Source organism: Leucopleurus acutus, assembly GCF_964270905.1.
Source record: "Leucopleurus acutus genome assembly, chromosome: 20".
Classification (NCBI taxonomy): Eukaryota; Metazoa; Chordata; class Mammalia; order Artiodactyla; family Delphinidae; genus Leucopleurus; species Leucopleurus acutus.
Window position 1 is genome coordinate 58,940,484 of NC_139162.1, and position 18,873 is coordinate 58,959,356.

Sequence of the window (18,873 nt, forward strand, 5' to 3'; positions counted from 1 at the left end):
GTCAGTAGTGCTGAGGTGAAGAAACCCTGGTGTAAAGAAAACCGTGAAGCACAAGAGGCACGTGCAGGAGGAAAGGGTCGCTTGGACAAAGTGGAACTGGGCTTGGAGCTAAGTGAAAAAAGCCACACATGAAAGGGCATGTATTCCATGATTCCACTTTTATACGATGTCTAGAATAGGAAGATCCATACGGAAAGTAAGCTAGTGGCTGCCAGGGGCTGGAGGGTGGGGGGAATGGGAGTGACTGCTAATGGATATGGGGTTTCTTTTTGGGGTTATGAAAATGTTCTGGAATTACAAAAGTGGTGATGGTTGCATGACTTTGTGAAGATACTAAAAACACTCAATTGTACACTTTGAAATAGTTTTATGGTACATGACTAATATCTCAAAAAAAATTACAGTAAGTAGAGTAGTCAGTGAAGGCCTCATGGAGAAGGTGGGATTCAAAACAATACCTGGGGGGACTTCCCTGGCGGTCCAGCGGTTAAGACTCCGTGCTTCCACTGCAGGGGGCATGGGTTCAATCCCTGGCCGGGGAACTAAGATCCCACATGCCATGTGGTGTGGCCAAAATATAAAAATAAATAAGTAAAAGACATGTGAAAGTCATTTAAAAAATTTTTTTTAAAAAAAAGAAAAAAAAAGCAAGACCTGGGGGCAGGGGCAGAGTGAGCCATGAGGCTCCCTGGGGAACAGCATGTTCAGTGAGGGAACAGCAAGTACAAAGGCCCTGAGGAGGCCTGTGTGGCTGGGACAGAGCTGAGAGGGAGAAGAGAGCGGAGGGTGACAGGGGCCATATCCTCTGGGCCTAGCAGGCCACTGTGCAGATTGTTTTTTCCCGTGAGTGACACAGGGAGGATTTTGAGCAGGGGAGGGATGAAATCTGACTTGGGTTTTCAGAGGCTCCCTCTGGTTGCCATGTGAGAATGGATGTTTTCCTCTTTGGGGCCTAGCCCACACCTCTAACTTTCTGCAGGGTTGAGGAGTGTCTGAGGCCCCATGGCTACGCCTGACTCCCAGACACAAGGAGCCTCACATGTCCCAACCCATGTCAGAGCCCCATTCCCCCACTTCCCTGGAAACCCAGGAGATGGCCTTGCCCCTGGCGCCACCCAACCTGAATCAGGGGGCCACTCACTTGGCAGGGTCTGCTATCTGTCTGCCCCATGTCTTCATACTAATAACCTGGTGGTGGAGCCTCTGGTCTTTCCCTCACCATTCAGCCTCCTTGCAGACACCTGAGGGACCTAAGACTCCACACTGAAGTTGCTAAGTGGAAACAAAGGATGCAAAAGCGACCTCACAGGGAAAGTATTTCTGGCATTCAACTCACGGTGGCTGCCTCTGGGTGGATCTGGGACTGTGAGCCATCTCTTTATACCTCTGTGATCATACCTTTCCTGTATTTTGTCCAGTAAGTAGGTATTATGTAATCGGAAGGCATCACGTTTTTGCTGTTACAACATTTCAGCGGCCCACTTGTCCTGACACCTGGGCTGAGTTATCTACTGTTGAGTAACAAACCATCCCAATATATGCATCCCCCGCTTTTCAAAAGTTTGCTTTATACCCCTTTGCTGTTATGAAAGACCTACATTCGTACCTATTTTATCTAAGTGAAAGAAATGTTCACTTTTAAGAAAAAAGTTAAAAAGCGAAAACAGTGTTCAGCATTTGTTTTGTTTTGCAGTGAGCTGAGTGATAGAGGAAGCACACACCCCAATCGAGGCGAGGCATCGCCGAAGGAGCTCCTTCCCCAGAACTACTCTCACCACCTCAGCATCAAGCTGCCATAGTTTCGAACTGTGTCTGTGAGCATCTGTGCTTTATTTCTATTTATTTTGCGCATCTATTAGCAAGATGTGTCCTAAGGTAATTGACTCTTCGCCGTACACCATTTTGACTTAGGAAAGGTTTCATAGAAACGCTCCACTTTCGGCCAGCAGGGAAAACCTGTGCTTTATTAGGCTGTGTGTGGAGACGGAGATTCCGGCAAAACTCCATTCTAACCAGATCCTCAGGGGATGTAGCTCCAAAAGCTGGAGCATCAGGAGCCTGTAGCACAGCAGAGTTTCATAAATGTCTGCTGAATGGATAACCCATTTCTATTTATTTTTTGGCCGTGCAGCGAGGCTTGCAGGATCTTAGTTCCCTGGCCAGGGATCGAACCCATGCCCTCAGCAGTGAACGCACGCAGTCCTAACCACTAGACCGCCAGAGAAGTCCCTGGATCATCCATTTTATTACTAAGCTAAAAGCGGCCACAATTCTGAGTGCCCGCTAGGCACCACCTGGCCCTGTGCTAAGAGTGTTATACACACTGATTCTTTAGTCCTCATGTCAAGTCTAGAAAGGCGGTGGCAGTACCCCACCCATTTTACAGATGGGGAAATAGGGGCTCAGACAGAGGAAGCCAGGCGTGGGCCAAATTCTTAGCCTTCAGATTTCCAGGAATCTCCAAACTTTAGCGCCCAGTGCAGGGCTTTAAATGCAGCTCTGGGGCCACCTGGAAAGACTGGCGCTCACACACCTCTCCATGAGGTGGTTGCATGTGTCATCCCCACTTTACAGATGGGGAAACTGAGGCCCAGATAGGCAAGCCGCTCATCCCGGGCAGAACCCATGCAGCCGGACTCGCAGCCACCGTCCACGATACAGTCCAGGGCTCGACCTGCACCAACGCTTCACCTCAGCCCCGCTAGCCGCGGGAGCATCGTGCCCGCCTCCACCCCCGAAGGGCGGAAGGGAGGGCCCCGGGGGCGGTATCCAGGCGCTCCCACCCTCACGGAAAATGGGTGGCTCCTCGGGAGCCCTAGCCGGCCCTCTACTCGGACCTGAGGCTCCGACAGAACAGGAGGCTCGTGCCGGTCGCCCCTCTAGGCCGCGGACTCCGAGTTAGACCCCGAACCGCCTCAGCCCCGGAACCAACTAGCCGACCCCGCCGTGGCCCCGCCCGGACCGGAAGTGCAGGAGTCCTGGCGTTCGTCCTTCGGGGTGCCCTGAGCTGTCGGCTCTTGGCGCCCGGAAGACTGCCATCTCCGTGGTTCTCCGGGCCGGCGCGGCGTCAGGAGTGACCAGAGGAGGCCGGGACGGAGAGGCTTGAGAAAATGAGGTTCTGCCCGGGGTCCGCCCCAGGCTCTGCCGGGTAGTTCAGCGGCAGAGAACCTGGCGGGAGGGGAACCGGCGATCTTGTCCAGGCTTGACTGGGCCTTGGGGTTACCATGGCGACCCCCCCATTTCCCCCGCCTCCGCAGGGGGTGGTGGGAACTCCAGCTTCCGGGTGAAGCTGGAGCCTTCCTGCGATTCGCCATCGCCTTGGAGACGCATTACGTCATCCAGCCAGGCAATCACTTGGATTCTGGTGATTGGTCGTTCCCAGGGAAGGGCGGGGCTTCCGGCCTAGGGCCAAGCTGTCAGTCGGTTCCAAGTGCAGGACTGAGGTAGGCCGGAGCGTCCCCCCAAAGGTTTAGGCCGTGTCCTTAGACCCCCGCAAGATCCCCATGGCCGGCTCCTCCCGCTCCGTGACCAGTAACTTCTTAAGTTCCCGCCTCTACTTCCGCCCAATCCGGATGCCTGGTTCTCCCCCCAATTCCTGCCTCTGAGTCCCCCCCATATGCAGGTCTCTGTTTCTCCTGCAGGTAAGGCCTTGGATTCCCCTTCAAGTCCAGGTCCCCGTTTCTCTCCCAGTTTGTGCCTCGCACCTCCAAATCGCAGCCACCATAATCTGTATCTGTGAGACATCTGAATTCATATATCTGATCTCCAAGATTTGAGATCCTGTACCCACTAATTCTGGATATTTGGATGTTCAAATGTGTTTCTGGATTTATCCTTAACCCAAGCCTCTGAGACCCCTATTAATAACCTGTCCTAAGGTTTCCAAATCCAGCCCAGTTCCTCCTCCCCACTATTCTTTACCCCAAGTGCTGCAAGTGAGAATACAGGTCCGGATTTGATCCAGCGTTGCCACCCCCGTCCTGCACATTCTGCCCTGTTGCCTCACTCCTGACCCCAATTCCAAAGAGCCACCGTGAACACGTGGTCCTAATTTACAGCTAAGCAAATTGAGAATGGGGTAGGGGCTTAGGCTGGCCCACCTAGCAGGTGAACTGGCCCAGGCACCTCCCTTGCCTTGAGGTCTAGACCTTCCGCTCCTGTAGCACGCACCCAGACCAAGCCAACCACCCCTGTGAGCCCAGGTTTAGATTCATGGTCAGTGGCCAAGGCAGTGAGAGGCCCAGGATAGAGGGAAAGATCAACTTGTTCTCTTCCAAGCAGCTGTGGGGGGTGGGGGGAGACACAGTCCTGCAGGAGTTAGAGGAACAATAAATATGCTTGTTTGTTCGCATTCACTTGTTACTTTGAGCAGGTTTGGAACCAAAGAGACCATCTTTCCTCAGTAATTACATGGTTACTGGCTCAGCAGCCTTTTCTTTGAAAAGGGAGAAGCTGGGCTTCCCTGGTGGCGCAGTGGTTGAGAGTCCGCCTGCCGATGCAGGGGACGCGGGTTCGTGCCCCGGTCCGGGAAGATCCCACATGCCACGGAGCAGCTAGGCCCGTGAGCCATGGCCGCTGAGCCTGTGCGTCCGGAGCCTGTGCTCCGCAACGGGAGAGGCCACAACAGTGAGAGGCCCACGTACCGCAAATAAATTAATTAATTAAATAAATTAAATAAAAAGGGAGAAGCCTAAGGCGCAGGGAGAGCTCCTCTCTGGATCATGCTAGATCCAGTGGAAAGGCCCAGAGTTGACTGAACTCATTTGTTTATTGGGCACTTCGTATGTTCAGAGATCGGCGGCACTGGGGGAGACATGATGCAGAGATGGTGGAGAGGCCAGCGGAGGAGAGGTCAGGCTCCGGGGCCAACCACCTTAGAATCCCAGCTCTGCCCCGTTTTGCTATGTGACCCTGGGCAAGTTACTGCACCTCTCTGGGCCTCCCTGACTGCCTAATCAAGTTGTTCTGAAGATTAGGTCTGAAATGGTCTGATTCCCCGACTCCTAATGCCTACCTGGCATTAGGAAGGCGTTTCCCCAGGCTGTGGCCAGGAAGAGGGGCAGACTCAGGTAAGGAGGTGTTCTGAACAGGAGACAGCAGGACTCTGGGTCTGGAATTGGTGTCTGGTGGAGGAGCGAGGCCTAGCCGCTTGGTGTCTGCCTGAAGCCCAGAGAGGGAGCAGCAAGACTAGGGAGAACTGCCCCATCCATCCTTCCATCCATCGTTTTTTCAGCAGTTACTTGTGAGCAGATACTGTGTGCCAGACTCAGTACTTCCAGCTGGGGACACAGTGGGGAAGAAACCAAACAGCCTCTACCTTCATGGAGCAGTTAGAAAATCAGGGCAGAGGAGATGGCCAGAGCTGGTCAGCCCAGAGTGAACATGATGCACCAGGAATGCAAAGGGGCTTCTGCAGAGACTTTCCCCCTCCAGCCTGAAGAACACAGCACCAACATCCCTAGACTTATGGGATCAGACTCCAGATTTTGTGCCTGTGTCCTGGGGACCTGAGGAGGCTGGATTGTCTTAGGCCTGGCAACTAGTGTGTGATCATCAGCTATGCAAGGTGACCCCCTACCCCGCACCACATAGGGCTTTACTGCAGGACATCTCTCCTGCCCTCCCATGCATGGTGGGTCATTCCTGTCAGGTCTATAAAGATGCCCATTATCGAGTGACCACTGACAGTCAGGCCACAGGCTCCAAACTCACCTTGTCTGATTTAGTTCTCACTTCCACACTGATAGGGGAAACTGAGGTTCAGAGGGGGTGGGCCCCTGTCCACTTTGGAGGAGAAAGAGGCAGGGTTGGGGGGCCCCCTGGATCCTGCTGAGTGTGAGGGTGCCTGGTGCCTACTCCCAGCTTCCCTGTTTTCCCCCAGTCAGCACCTCCCCAGCTGTGTCCCCCAGGACCAGGGAGGGCCCCCAATGATCAGAGAGGGTCCCTCCAGGACCAGAAAGGAACCTACTTAGCTCCTCCCCAACCCCAGTAAAAGGTCCGAGGCTGCTGCTCTGTACATACCAAGGCAGAGGCCAGGGATAAGGCCACAGGCTGCAGTGGCTGGGGGCCTTGGCCTCTCTGGGTGCGGCTCCCAGACTTCACTCCACCCGAGCCTGAGGTGGAGACCAGGCTGCCCAGACCAGCTTCAAGGCTTGTGTCCCCCTGAGCAGTGGCATGAGCTGTGACTGACGACGACAGTCCAAGGGGGCCCAGAGTTTCTGGTCTGAAACGCTCCTGGAATTGGGATAGGGATAGGGGCGAGCCTTTATAGTCAGTCAGTATCCTTTACAATCAGTCAACAAACATCGCGGCTGCTGAGCACCTGTAATGCGCATGCCCCGAAGGTGGGCAATTGGGGTTGGTGCGGACAAATGAAGGACCGCCTGGGTCACGTGGCTGGGCCCCTTCGGGTGTGAGAAGGGCAACTCCCACCCTTAGACGATGAGGTGGGCACCTGGAGGTGAGGAGCCTCAGGCGCCTTGGAGACCAAGCTCTGCCAGATGCCGCTCCCTGCCATCTGCAGCCAGCATGGGTGTGCAGCTACAGTGGTCGCTGCCTCTGCGAAGCCCGCCGAGGAGGCGTCCACAACCCAGTTCGGCTCCAGAGTCTAGGCGGGGGATGTGAAGTCTTGGCACGTGCTCTCCACGCAGACCGCCGGTGTCACTGGGTGCGGCTGCAGAGTGCGCAGGGCACGCACCACCGTGCCTGCCCTGCACTCGATCAGTGACCTCGGCAGCACAGGCCCCAGCTGGATCAAAAAGGGCGGGGGCTGTCCCTCAGGCTCCACCTCCAGGGCACCTCCCCGACCACCTCCCGCACGCGGTAACGGGGCAGGAGAGGCGGGGGCCAAAGAGAGACAATGGTCGGTCGCGGGGGGACCCCGGCATGGGGTGAAGGGAAGGGTCCCCTTTCGGAGGCTCAGGCCCCAAGCAGCCCAGAGCGCGCGAGTGTGGGGGAGGGGAGCCCGCGAGTGGTGCCCGCCCACGCTCGGGGGGGCCCGGACCACAGCGGACAGCAGTCGCGACGCCCTGGCCTCACTGAGTCGCCGGGTCCCGTATGGGCAGCGACGAGCGAGGGCCAGACTTCTGCCCTCATTAAACATGGCGGCGTTGACCTCATACAGACCTCTGCGCCTGTGCAGCGGACCCCTACGAACTGGCAAGTGCTGGAAGTTGGACATCCGCCAGGCACAACCTTTGGGCCCGCTTCTGCAAGTACGCATGCGCCGGGGGTTTACGGTTTCCGTTTGGCCCAGAGGACGCCTTTACATGCTCGCTCCGAATTGGTCCGTAAATACGCCTTGTTCTTCTGCGCACGCGCGGCCTTCGGTGACCCGGAAGTTCTCGCCTCCCTTAAAAGCGTCGGCCCGCAGCGTGCGGCCTTTTCTTGTCTGTGCCAGGGCGGCGCGTGGTCTATGCTGAGCGACCGAGACGCCTCAGGTGCTGCTTAAGGTGAGGCTGCCGCGGAGACGGAGGTCTGAAGGCCGATTCAGGTTCTTCCGGGAGCCGTGGGTGGGACCCGAGGCCGGGGGCTTCCCTCGGGCAGGGGACAAGGATGGAGGCGGGAAGAAAGTTACTCTCGCCCCTTTGCTGATGCCCCGCCGCCGCCGTAGCCTTGCCCCCAGCGGACTGGGGAATGTTGGCCTGGTCTCTGCAGTTGTACTTTACTTATTATAAGAAGTTCCTGTTATCCTTACATGCACCATGCACACTTTGGTCTGGACACGCTTTCTCCTAAGTAGCAGCCCCTAATTCCCCCGTCGGGGTCGGACACCAAATTCAACCTTTGCACTGGTAAAGCGCAGAATTCATACCATTGATCCTTCTGTTTTACTGATGAGGAAGCTGAGTCCACAGCGGCTTGTAGACTTTCCTAGGGTCGCAGAGCTCTTGAAGAACAAGGTTGGGGTTTGACTTCGAGCGGATGCAACATCAGGGCATTTGGCATCCCCTGCCCGTCTCTGGGCCGCCTTGCAACCGTTGAGGGGGTGCCTGCCAGCTGTTAGCCTCAGGGTTCCTGGGTGAGAGACAGGTGTTTCTTGCTGACAGATGAGTGGTTTTTTTAAGGTTCCACAAGGTGGTCTCAGATGTTCACAGCCTTTCTCAGTTCCTGGTAACTTCCCAGTTCTCAGGTTGTGCGCTAACCTCAGAGTATGTGGTGAGTGTGCCTGGGCTTTGACAGTTTCTGTCCCTAGGATGACGGAGTGGGAGACAGCTGCACCTGCAGTAGCAGAGACCCCCGACATCAAGCTCTTTGGGAAGTGGAGCACCGATGATGTGCAGATCAATGACATTTCCCTGCAGGTGAGGGGGGTGTAATGATTGTGCTTCCCAGCTGGGGGTGGGGTCGCTTGAAACTTGTAGCTGTCCCACTAAGTAGAGTTGAAGATGGGACAGGTAAAGAAGGGATCCCTGGATCACCACACCCATCGTGTCTGTTTTTCCTTGTATCCTGTTAGAGGTTGCTACAGTTTTTGTCAGGAGATGGTTCCTTCCTCAGAGGGAGTATCACATCCCACAAGTTGTTTAGTTAATTGTTTTGTAGTGAAATACACAATTTATTTATCTTTTTAGTTTCATATATTTTATTTTTTAAAGGTCATCTATAAGTTTTGAGTGTTCTTACTTTCCTCAGGTATTGAAGATGACAAGGACAATACTTCATTCAGGCTATAAAATTTTATTTAAATTATATGTTTTAGAATTAAATAAAAATGGACAATATTTTTCAAGTTCAGAAGTTGTGCCTTGGAGAGAAGAGTCAAATTATAAAGATTCAAATGCCTAAAAATCTAAATGCCTTACCGTCATCCCTCAGTATCTGAGGAGTGTTCTTTCCAAGAGCCCCCAAGTTTACCAAAATCTGCAGATGCTCAAGTCCCATAAAGTGTCAGGGCCCAACATTATCATTTTGTGTGGGGAAATCCAGTTGTCCCAGCAGCTTTTGTTTTTGCCTCTTGGAGTTTTCTGTATCGTACTTAAATTTAGGCAATAAAATGTAACTTCAGTCTCATTTATACATTATATGTATATGTCCTAGCACCATTTTTTGTTTGTTTGTTTTTGCAAGAAAATGAACCCTTTTATTATGATTAAAGGGTCAGTACACCAAGATGACATAGCAATCCTATATGTGTATGCACCAAACAACAGAACTTTGAAATACATGAAGCAGAAACTTACAGAACTTGTAAGAGGAATAGACAGTTTCTCAATTATACTTCAGGACTTCATCATCCCTCTCCCTGCAACTGACAGAAATACTAGACAGAAAGTCAGCAAGGATGTAAAAAATCTGAGTAATAACCCCAACCAAGAGGATTGTGCAGACATTTATAGAAACTTCACCCAGTGACAGCAGAATACACATTCGTTTCAAGAAGCCTTACAGAACATTCAGCAAGATATACCACACCGTGGGTCATAAAACAAACTTGAACAAATTTAAACAATCAAACCAAACGTGAAACAAATAAGAAATCAGTAACAAAAAGATACCAGAAAATGCTCCGAACAGTAGGAAATGAAACTATATACTTCTAAATAATACAGGGGTGATAGAGGAAGTCTCTAAGGGAATCAAGGGGTATTTAGAACTGAATAAATTGTAATGAAAACTTGTGGGATAAAGCTGGAACAGTACTGAAGGAACTTTCTGTAATAATGATTTGTTAGAAAAGAAAAAAAGTTTCAAATCAATAATCTCAGCACCCCTCAAAAAATAAAAAGAGCAAAATACAACTAAAGCAAAGTAGAAGATAGGATATCATGAAGATCAGAACAGAAATCAGTGAAATTAAGAACAGAAAGGTAAAGGGACTTCCCTGGCGGTACAGTGGTTAAGACTTTGTGTTCTCAGTGCAGGGGGCATAGGTTCGATCCCTGGTTGGGGAACTAAGATCCCCCATGCGCAGCACCATTTGTTGAAGAGAGTATTTATCCCATTGAATGGTCTTGGCACCCTTGTTGAAAATCAGTTGAGCAAGGATGTAAGGGTTTGTTTCTGAACTCTGAACTCTATTTCATTGGTCTCTATGCCTATCCTTTTGCCAGTACCACACTGTCTTGTAATAGGGGTTTTTTTTTGTTTTTCTTGGCGGTACGCGGGCCTCTCACTGTTGTGGCCTCTCCCATTGCAGAGCACAGGGTCCGGACGCGCAGGCCCAGTGGCCACGGCTCACGGGCCCAGCCGCTCCGCGGCACGCGGGATCCTCCCGGACCAGGGCACGAACCCGCGTCCCCTGCATCGGCAGGCGGACTCTCAACCACTGCGCCACCAGGGAAGCCCTGTAATAGGTTTTGAAATTGGGAAATGGGAGTTCTCCCACTGTATGTTGCCCCCATACTGTTTTACACTTGGCCTCATTAGGACTTTTGTGGGGCCTTCATAAAAAGAAATTTGTTTTGTGACTGCATTGGTATAATGACAAATAAAATTCAGGTTTGATCATATTTTTCCCTTTCTTCTTTTAAAAGAAATTAAAACTTTTTGTTGCCTCTAAATATATCATGGTACCTAGGTACTGAGCCTAACAGAATTCAAACCTGTTTTTCACTCAATGTCTTGTAGAACTGTTTTCCTTCATGGGTTTGTTGGGGGAGAGGTCTGCAAACTTAAAAGGGCCAGTTAGTAAATGTTTTATAAAGTCTTTGTAGGTCACATGTGGTCTGTCACATGCGTGTTTGCTTCTTTGTTTTCTTTTTCTTGCTTTTTTTTGTACAACCCTTTAATAATGTAGAAACGATTTTTCACTTTCCCCTGGTCCTCTCCTAGGGGCTGGGAAAGCAGAAGTCAGCTGGTATCAGAGTTCTCACTCTCTTGAAAGCTGTGCTGGGCTCTACCATGGGGCCCAACAGCTTGACCAAACGCTTGCTGGGGCATTTGGCATTCGCAGTTTTTTTTTTGGCACAGTGTGAGTCCCTGCATGGACGCCTGTCTGTCTACTTGCCTGTTTGTGCAAGTGGTCCTCTCCAGGCTAGACACCAGACTGTTGTGCCTACATCAGAATCCTCTGTGTTCTTTTCCTGTTAATCCTTGTATTTGTAGAAACTCATTGTTTGTACATGTTCTCATGTGTGTGTGGTAGAATGACTTTGTGTAGGTTTCGTACTGGAAATAGCAAAAGTAGTCCTCACATAGACAGTTCTCTGACTCAACCCCCTCGAATGGTTTAGTGTTTCTAGACACTATCTTGGAATATGTATGTATATATAGGCAAGATTGTTGAATGATTGTTTTGAAACACTGGTTCTCTGGGTTAGTTCCCCCCACCCCTACCCCTTTAGGTGTACATTTTTGGGAGTCAGTAATGAGGAGTGCTACTGGCATACTACAGTGCATGGGACAGCCCCTCCAGAACAAAGAGTTATTTGACATAAAACGTCAGTGCAGAGTGAAGAACACTTTTAGAATAAGACTGGTATCGTGGGTGGTTGTCTACTTAGTTTTCCATATCCTTCCTCCCATTAGAAAGGAAGTACTCTTTTTAGTGTCCTGGTAAAGTCACTTGCTTCGGTTCTACTTTTCTGTGGCAGGCAGGTGGGTGGGAGCTACCCTGAGTGGGTGTTCAGTCTCTCTGGTCCCCTGCCAAGATCCGTCCTGCTCCTGACCGTGGTCCCTTCACCCCCTCTTCCTGCTGCCCCAGGATTACATCGCAGTGAAGGAGAAGTATGCCAAATACCTGCCCCACAGTGCAGGGCGCTACGCGGCCAAGCGCTTCCGCAAGGCGCAGTGCCCCATCGTGGAGCGCCTCACCAACTCCATGATGATGCATGGCCGCAACAATGGCAAGAAGCTCATGACTGTGCGCATCGTCAAGCATGCCTTTGAGATCATCCATCTGCTCACAGGCGAGGTAGGGCCCTGAGGCCAGGTGGGGCAGAGTGCCCTTAGTACACCCTAAAGCCAATGGCCGCCCCACGATATGCATGCCAGGGTGCTCCAGGTTTTAGGGGTGAAGGGTCGGGGAGGGATGCTTGCCCGGTATCTGGCTCATGGCCCCCTTCTTTTAGAACCCCCTGCAGGTCCTGGTGAATGCCATCATCAACAGCGGCCCCCGGGAGGACTCGACCCGCATTGGGCGTGCTGGAACAGTGAGGCGGCAGGCCGTGGACGTGTCCCCGCTGCGCCGTGTGAATCAGGTGGGCTTGGGGCTTTGGGGCACACGTGGGTGGCCAGGAACAGCCACCAGGCTCTGGCAGAATCCTGCCTGGGGCAGCAGAGGCTGGCAAGTGGGAATGTTCATCTCTGTCTGCATGTTTACCTGAGTGTCAGGTAATGAAGGCTTCCTGGATTCCCACCCCACGCAGAGCACGTCCTAGCTCTGGGCCCTCTCCTGGGCAGCATTAGATTGAAGGGCCCGTTTCATTTGGGTATATGTTTTTACACTGTTTTTTTTAATTTTCTTGGACCATTTGAGAATCAGTTGCAGGTGTTTTGACCATTTCCCTGTTGACATTTCAGTGGGTGTCCCCCTAGAATAAAGATGTTCTGTCCCCACCATCACCCCCAAGAAATGTAACAGCAATCTAACATTTGACATTACATCACTGTTCCAGTTTATGGAGCTGTCCCCAGGCATACCCTTTCTAGCTGTTCGTTTTCAGTCAAGGGTTCCAGGCCAGGAACACATTGCATTTCCCTGTCATGGCTAGTTTTAAGTCATCTGTCATCAGGGACCCAGCTTCAGCCTTTGTGTCCGCACACTTTTTTGTGCCCCTCAGTCTGATCCCAGATCTAGCAGCATGGCACCTGGGCAGCGCTGTGGGCTCCCACTGTGTCTTGCCTCAGTTGGCCTGCGGATGGCAACGTGGTAGGCAGCATTTGTTGGGTCCCAGGGTACTGGAGAGCCGTGTCCCTGCGTGGTGTAGGGGCAACCCCTACTTAGCACAGGAACCCCTGTGCTCCCTAGGCCATCTGGCTGCTGTGCACAGGTGCTCGTGAGGCCGCCTTCCGGAACATCAAGACCATTGCCGAGTGCCTGGCAGACGAGCTCATCAACGCTGCCAAGGTGGGTGAGGACACCTGGGGCGGGGGGCGCAAGTCTCAAGGGGAGGGTCCTCCGACATTGGAACTAACCATCCCTTCTTGCAGGGCTCCTCCAACTCCTACGCTATCAAGAAGAAGGATGAGCTGGAACGTGTGGCCAAGTCCAACCGCTGATTGCCTGGCCACAGCTGCAATAAACCTGTTTGCCCTTTGGGGTGGCCCCACCCACCTGTGCCACTGTCTGTGCTCAATGGGGAAGGGTATCTGGGAGCAGGGGTTGAGGGGCAGGATGACTGGTGTTTCTGAGGAGCTGCCCATGTTCCTGGCATGTCTTCTGGTCTGTTGGGACCTGGACCCACCAGGGAAGTGCTCGGCTCAGGAAGCACCACTGACTCAGAACCATGGCACCCTGGGCTGCAGGCCTGGCTGCCTGGACTGTTCCAGCAGGTGTTGGAAAATGAGGGGTGGGGCTGTCCTGGCAGAAATGTCACTGGTCTGGGGAGGGGCTTGGTGGCTGCAGCCCACTGCCCTGAGAGGTGTGTTGCCAGGAAGCAGCCCCAGGGTGAGGAAGCCAAGGCCTGGGCTCTGGACCAAGACAGTTTCTAGCCCCTTGTCATTGGCTGGAGAGGGCTGGTCCGGTCCAGTCTACTGTGGGGTCAGCCTGCCCGGGACTCTAGAAGTCCCACTCTTCCTGGACACGCTGCCCCTGCCCAGAGCCACTGATAGCCCAGGTTGCACTCACCCCACCAGTGGCTCTAGGTGGAGGATTCATGAGGTGTTGAAGACTGGGAGTGGTGGTGGGGACCCCCCCTCCTGATGAGCCTGGACTGTCAACGTCCTGTCAGCCTGTGCCTCCTTCCTTGCACCCCCGACATCTGGTCGATGTCGGGCTTGGTGTTCCCTGTCCTGGTGGCCACCTCCCTAGGGGCAGGGAGGGCAGTGTGACAGGTGTGGTGGGAACCTGGCATCTGGAGGGAGTGGCCCCACCACAGGCACCCTCCCATGGGGAGGAGCATTAGTATCCAGCGGCAGGTAGGCCGAGGGTTGCGGGCAGAACAGGCAAGGAGGCGCCAGCCAGAGGGAGGAGGCACCAGCAGGTGGGAAGAGCCTGCTGGCCCGCTGGGGTCTGTCACTGGGGAGTCTGACTCCTGGGCTGCTGGCCACCTATCCTGAAGCTTCCATCCTCCTTCATCTGCTTTTCCCGTTTGTCTTCTGTGGTCTCCCAGGGTCTGTCTCTGCCCAGCTTTCCTGGGAGTCCCTGTCTCCTCTCCACGCCTGTCTGGGATCCTTCCTGGAGTCACCCAGGTCCACCTGGCTCTTGGCTGGGGCGTCCCCCAAGTGTAGCTCAGAATCTGCGGTGCTCCCTTTGTCTGTCCCTGTCCCTAGTCCTCTTCGGAACCCCTCTAGGTCTCACCTGCCTGTGTGCCTCCAGTCCAGATCTCTACCTGCACACTCCTCTGTCCCAACTCCCAGTCTCCTTGCCTACTGGGCTCTGCTTCCCCTTCTCTGGACGCCCCTGCCCTGTGTGGGGTGATCCTTCCAGAGCCCAGCCCCTGACCCTCCCCAGATCCCCTCTGCCGTCTCCCCCCGGCCCCTTCGCTGCCTGACCGCCTGTCCCCGCAGGCCGGGTCCAGATGCCCTGCCCTCGGCCGCCCTGGATCCGCCGCCCCCGGGTCCCCCTGGGCTCGGAGCCTAGCATCCCGGGCTCGCCGTCCACACTCCGGCCCCCCAGCAGGGGAGAGGACGAAGACGAGGGTGATGAGGAGGAAGGGGACGGCAGCCAGGGACCCATCCTGCCGCCCGCGTCCCCCGTGGAATGCCTCATCTGCGTGTCGCCCTTCGACAGCGTATTCAAGCTGCCCAAGTGCCTGGACTGCAGCCATGTCTTCTGCCTCGAGTGCCTGGCTCGTCTGTCTCTGGCCACGGCGGGCGGCGGCGACGCGGTGGCCTGTCCCGTGTGCCGCGCGCCCACGCGCCTGGCCCCACGCCGCGGGCTCCCCGCGCTGCCCACGCAGTTCGGCCTGCTGCCCGGCTCCGCACGCGCCCCGCCGCCGCTCCAGGGCTCCGTGCGCTTCGACCGCCGGCGCGGCCTGCTCTACGTGCGGCAGCCGCCGCCCGCGCCCGGACCGCGCAAGGCCCGCCCCCCGCCGCCGCCGCCGCCGCCGCTGCGCCTCGGCCGCCCGCTGTCGCGCCGCCTGACGCTGGCCAGCTCGGCCCGGGTCTTTCACGCGGCCGTCGCCCTGGCAGTGCTTGTGGCCGCGGGCCTCGTGGTCACGGGCCTCTACATCTTCTTCCTCATCCCGCGCGCCACCACCTCCAGCCCCGCTCGGCCCCAGCTCGTGGCGCTCGCCCCGGCGCCCGGCTTCTCCTGGTTCCTGCCTCGGCCCACGCCGGCGGCGCCCTGGATCCCCGGCTGGATGCCACGCCCCGTGGGCCATGACCTGAACGCCGCCCCACCGGGGTCTGCAGAGGACGCGCTGGAGCCCGAGGGGGTTCCCGAAGAGACAGAGACGCCGGACGGGTCCATGGACCGCAGGTGGGGGGCGGAGGCTTGGCTTGACTGGGCCCCGCGGGCACGCGGCGGGTGGAGGCGGTGGGGGGCGCAGTAAAAGCATCCGCGCCGCAGGCCCTGCCTCAGGCCTGGGGACCCCAGTGTCATCCTGATGTTCGCCATGATCCCCGTGGAGGCCTTAGAGGGCGCATGGCAAGCACCCATTTCTCTAGAGAGGCCTGGTATCATTAGCACGGAGCAGGGACCCTCTCAAGGAGCACCCCTGACACCAATCTCTGTGGGCATCCAGCTGTGGGACCCCCATGTCTGTAAAGGTCCTGCTGGGAGGCACTCATAAACCAGCTGGGGGTACACTCGATCCTCAGCTCTTGTGGGAGTCCAGCTGCAGGGTCCCTCTGACCAACATCGTGCAGTGGCCCTGCTAGGGGTACCCCATCCCTGATCCTCGTAAGTGTCCTACTGAATACACCCCAATCATCAGAACTCCAGGAGAACGCTCATCCTTGGCTGGCACCAGAGCTTAAGTCTCTGATTTACTCATCCTTTGGGCTTTCTGCAGGTGCTGGGGGCCCCCATCTTTGGATGGCAGACTATTCCCTGGCCACACCTGTGAGTGGCCCACTGCAGGACCAACCACCCCACTCCTCCCCAGGCTGTGGAGTTGCTGCCTGCAGGCTGAGCCTGGGTGGGATCCAGCCATCTCCATGTTGGTCCTGCATTTGCTGCCTTACAGATCTGGCTGGGGCTTGGGCTTGAAGGGGGGAGGTGTGGCCTGGCCAGGACTGGGGAGAGACAGACAGGGCCTGAGCCTCAAAAACTGGCTTCCACTTGGGTCCTGAATATCAACTTGCAATGGGACCTCGATTTCCCCTATGGCTTCTGAGATTCTCCTAATATGCTGAGGGGCAGCTGCGGTCACTGAGCCTCAAAGAGGCCAAGGTTGCCCTCTGGGTCAGACAGTGTCATGTGATTTGGGGTGAGGGATCGCTCCTGGACATCCCTGGCCCCTCTCCTTAGCCACTAGAGCCCTCATCACCCCCATCTCCACTCATTAAATACTCAGTGTCGGTTACTTCACCTCCTCCAGGGCTCCATCAGCATTTTGTGGCAAGCCTGCTGTACACCAGGGTGAATGAAGCCTCAGCCCTCCTTCAGCAGGGAGAGTGGTCCTCCTCTCAGAAGCCTTCCTGGGTTAGTCACAGTGGTGTAGATAGCAGCCACCTTCTGCACAAACTAAACATGGACTTTCTGTCTCCCCCCCAGGCCCTGGAGCCCCGAGTCTGCCTCACTTCACCCCAGGTTGGGATCCAATATGCCCCTCCTCATGCCTTCCCTCCTAACCCCCAGGCTGGGAGAGTTACGGTGAGGGAGTAGAACTGGCAGGGATGGGCCCAGCCAGGGGGGTCAGAAGGGGCCCTTGGCTGGTGGTGCACGGAAGAGAAAGATGATACTTTCTGCCTGAGGGTGTTCAAGGAAGGCTGCCTGGAGGAAGAGGCCTCGGGGCTGTATCTTTTTTTTTTTTTTTTTTTTTTTTGCGGTACGCGGGCCTCTCACTGTTGTGGCCTCTCCCATTGCGGAGCACAGGCTCTGGACGCGCAGGCTCAGCGGCCATGGCTGATGGGCCCAGCCGCTCCGCGGCGCGTGATATCTTCCCGGACCGGTGCAAGAACCCGTGTCCCCCGCATCGGCAGGCGGACTCTCAACCACTGCGCCACCAGCGAAGCCCGGGGCTGTATCTTTAAGGATGCTAAGGGGTAACGCCAGCTGGCATTGAGGCGCGGGGGGGGGGGGGGGGGCGGGCCCTAAGCGGGGAGCTGGTGGCTGAGGGCAGTGGGCAGAGCTGGCTCCTCCCTGTCCTAACGTGCTTCCTCCTCGGGACTGTGGGGAAGGGTTGCTTCTCCACCCTCCCAGCTGGGAGCCTGAGACCTCAGTCTCTCTTCCCGTAAAATGAAGCTGACTTCGATGTCTGCCCGCCCACTGCCCACGAACAAAGGGGCTGCCTGAAACCACCCCGGGGCTAGGATCAGAGGGGACTCCTCCCGACACTTGCCTGCCAGCCACTGTGGCCACCTGGAGCTGTGCTCTCCCGGCCCTCCCAATGCCCATTCCATCCCTGCCGGACGCACCCCCCCCCCAACGTATCTGCCCCAGGCTTGCTCCTCCTTCCACTGGTCCCAATGCCTGTGAACACCCAGAGAGTGGGGGTTAGCCTCAGTGCCTGGCATGGGTGCCCAGGGACGCCTTTACCGGCCAGACTTTGGTTCTCGCTTCTGTAAAACGGGAGACAATAAACTACTTGCAGGAAGAATTCGTTCATCCACAAGTATTTATTGAGCGCCTGCTGTGTACCAAGGGGGGACTCGGGGCACCTTGTGAACGAGGGACTTCGCATGGCAGATGGTGTCCAGAGGGCTGAGGAGAGGAGCCATCATCTTGGCGACACTGCCTCCCCCTCCACGCTCGTGGGGCCCTCAACTCCCCAAACCTTTTCCAGGCCCTCCGCCAGGTCTCCTGCGTTTGCCCCCGAGGGGCGCCGAGTGCTCCACTCCACCGGGATCCAGCCAGCCTTTCTCCTCACGAGGGTCGGGGAGGCCTCTGCCCACACCACACTCGTCTGCTGTCATTGGGGCCTCTTCTGTTCAGGCCGAGGGAATAAGGCCCACGGGGGGCCCTCGCTGGACCCTGAGAGCGGAAGTGTCCAGCTTACAGATGGGGAAACTGAGGCTGGGGGCGGGGTAGGGCGTGGATCCGAACAGGGACCAGAGAGCTTTCTGCAAAACACCTCCCCTCAACTCCACACCCTGACAGGGCAGCCTCGCTTTTCCTTCCTCCCCGGGCCCCGAAACCGCAGCTCTCCTCCGTCCTCCGAGTTTGCCATCCTCGGAGTCTTTCCCGCTCACAAACCTAAGCGGTGTTCGAGGCGGGGAAAGCTAGGAGGTTGTCAGCAACGCGGACCAATCGGAGGCCGCATTCTGGGATGGGGGCGTGACATTAATTGCCATAGCAACCTGGCCCGCCTTCGCCCCGCCACTCTGTTGGGCTGCGCGCGCATCTTGCCCCTCCCGGAGCCTGGTGGGAGGAGCAGAGAAGGCGCGCCAGTGCTGATAGCCAATCGAAAGCTTGAGACTGTCGTTGCTATGGCGATTTTGCCCGCCTTCGGCCTGTCGAGCGCATCGTCTGTGTGTGTGTGCGTGTGCGTGTGCGTGTGCGTGTGCGTGTGCGTGTGTGTGTGTGTGTGTGTGTGTGTGTGTGGAATTGGGGGAGGCGTGTGTGTGTGTGTGTGGAACTGGGGGAGGCGTGTGTGTGGAACTGGGGGAGGCGTGTGTGTGTGTGTGTGTGTGTGTGTGTGTGTGTGTGTGTGTGTGTGTGTGTGT

General features: G+C 55.7%; 2 protein-coding genes across 2 annotated transcripts; both read left to right on the top strand.

Annotated features, from left to right (window-relative positions):
* Positions 1 to 7,340: 7,340 nt before the first annotated feature.
* RPS5 (ribosomal protein S5) lies at positions 7,341 to 13,213 on the top strand. Its single transcript, XM_082862816.1, has 6 exons — positions 7,341 to 7,451; positions 8,195 to 8,303; positions 11,645 to 11,854; positions 12,012 to 12,140; positions 12,911 to 13,009; positions 13,093 to 13,213. The coding sequence occupies exons 2-6, from the start codon at positions 8,196 to 8,198 to the stop codon at positions 13,159 to 13,161; spliced, it is 615 nt and encodes a 204-aa protein (XP_082718942.1). The 5' UTR covers positions 7,341 to 7,451; position 8,195; the 3' UTR covers positions 13,162 to 13,213.
* Positions 13,214 to 14,621: 1,408 nt separating this feature from the next.
* Positions 14,622 to 15,596, top strand: RNF225 (ring finger protein 225; the record flags this gene model as incomplete). The annotated part of the gene is made up of 1 exon (XM_082862148.1): positions 14,622 to 15,596. The coding sequence occupies one exon, from the start codon at positions 14,622 to 14,624 to the stop codon at positions 15,594 to 15,596; it is 975 nt and encodes a 324-aa protein (XP_082718274.1).
* Positions 15,597 to 18,873: the final 3,277 nt, after the last annotated feature.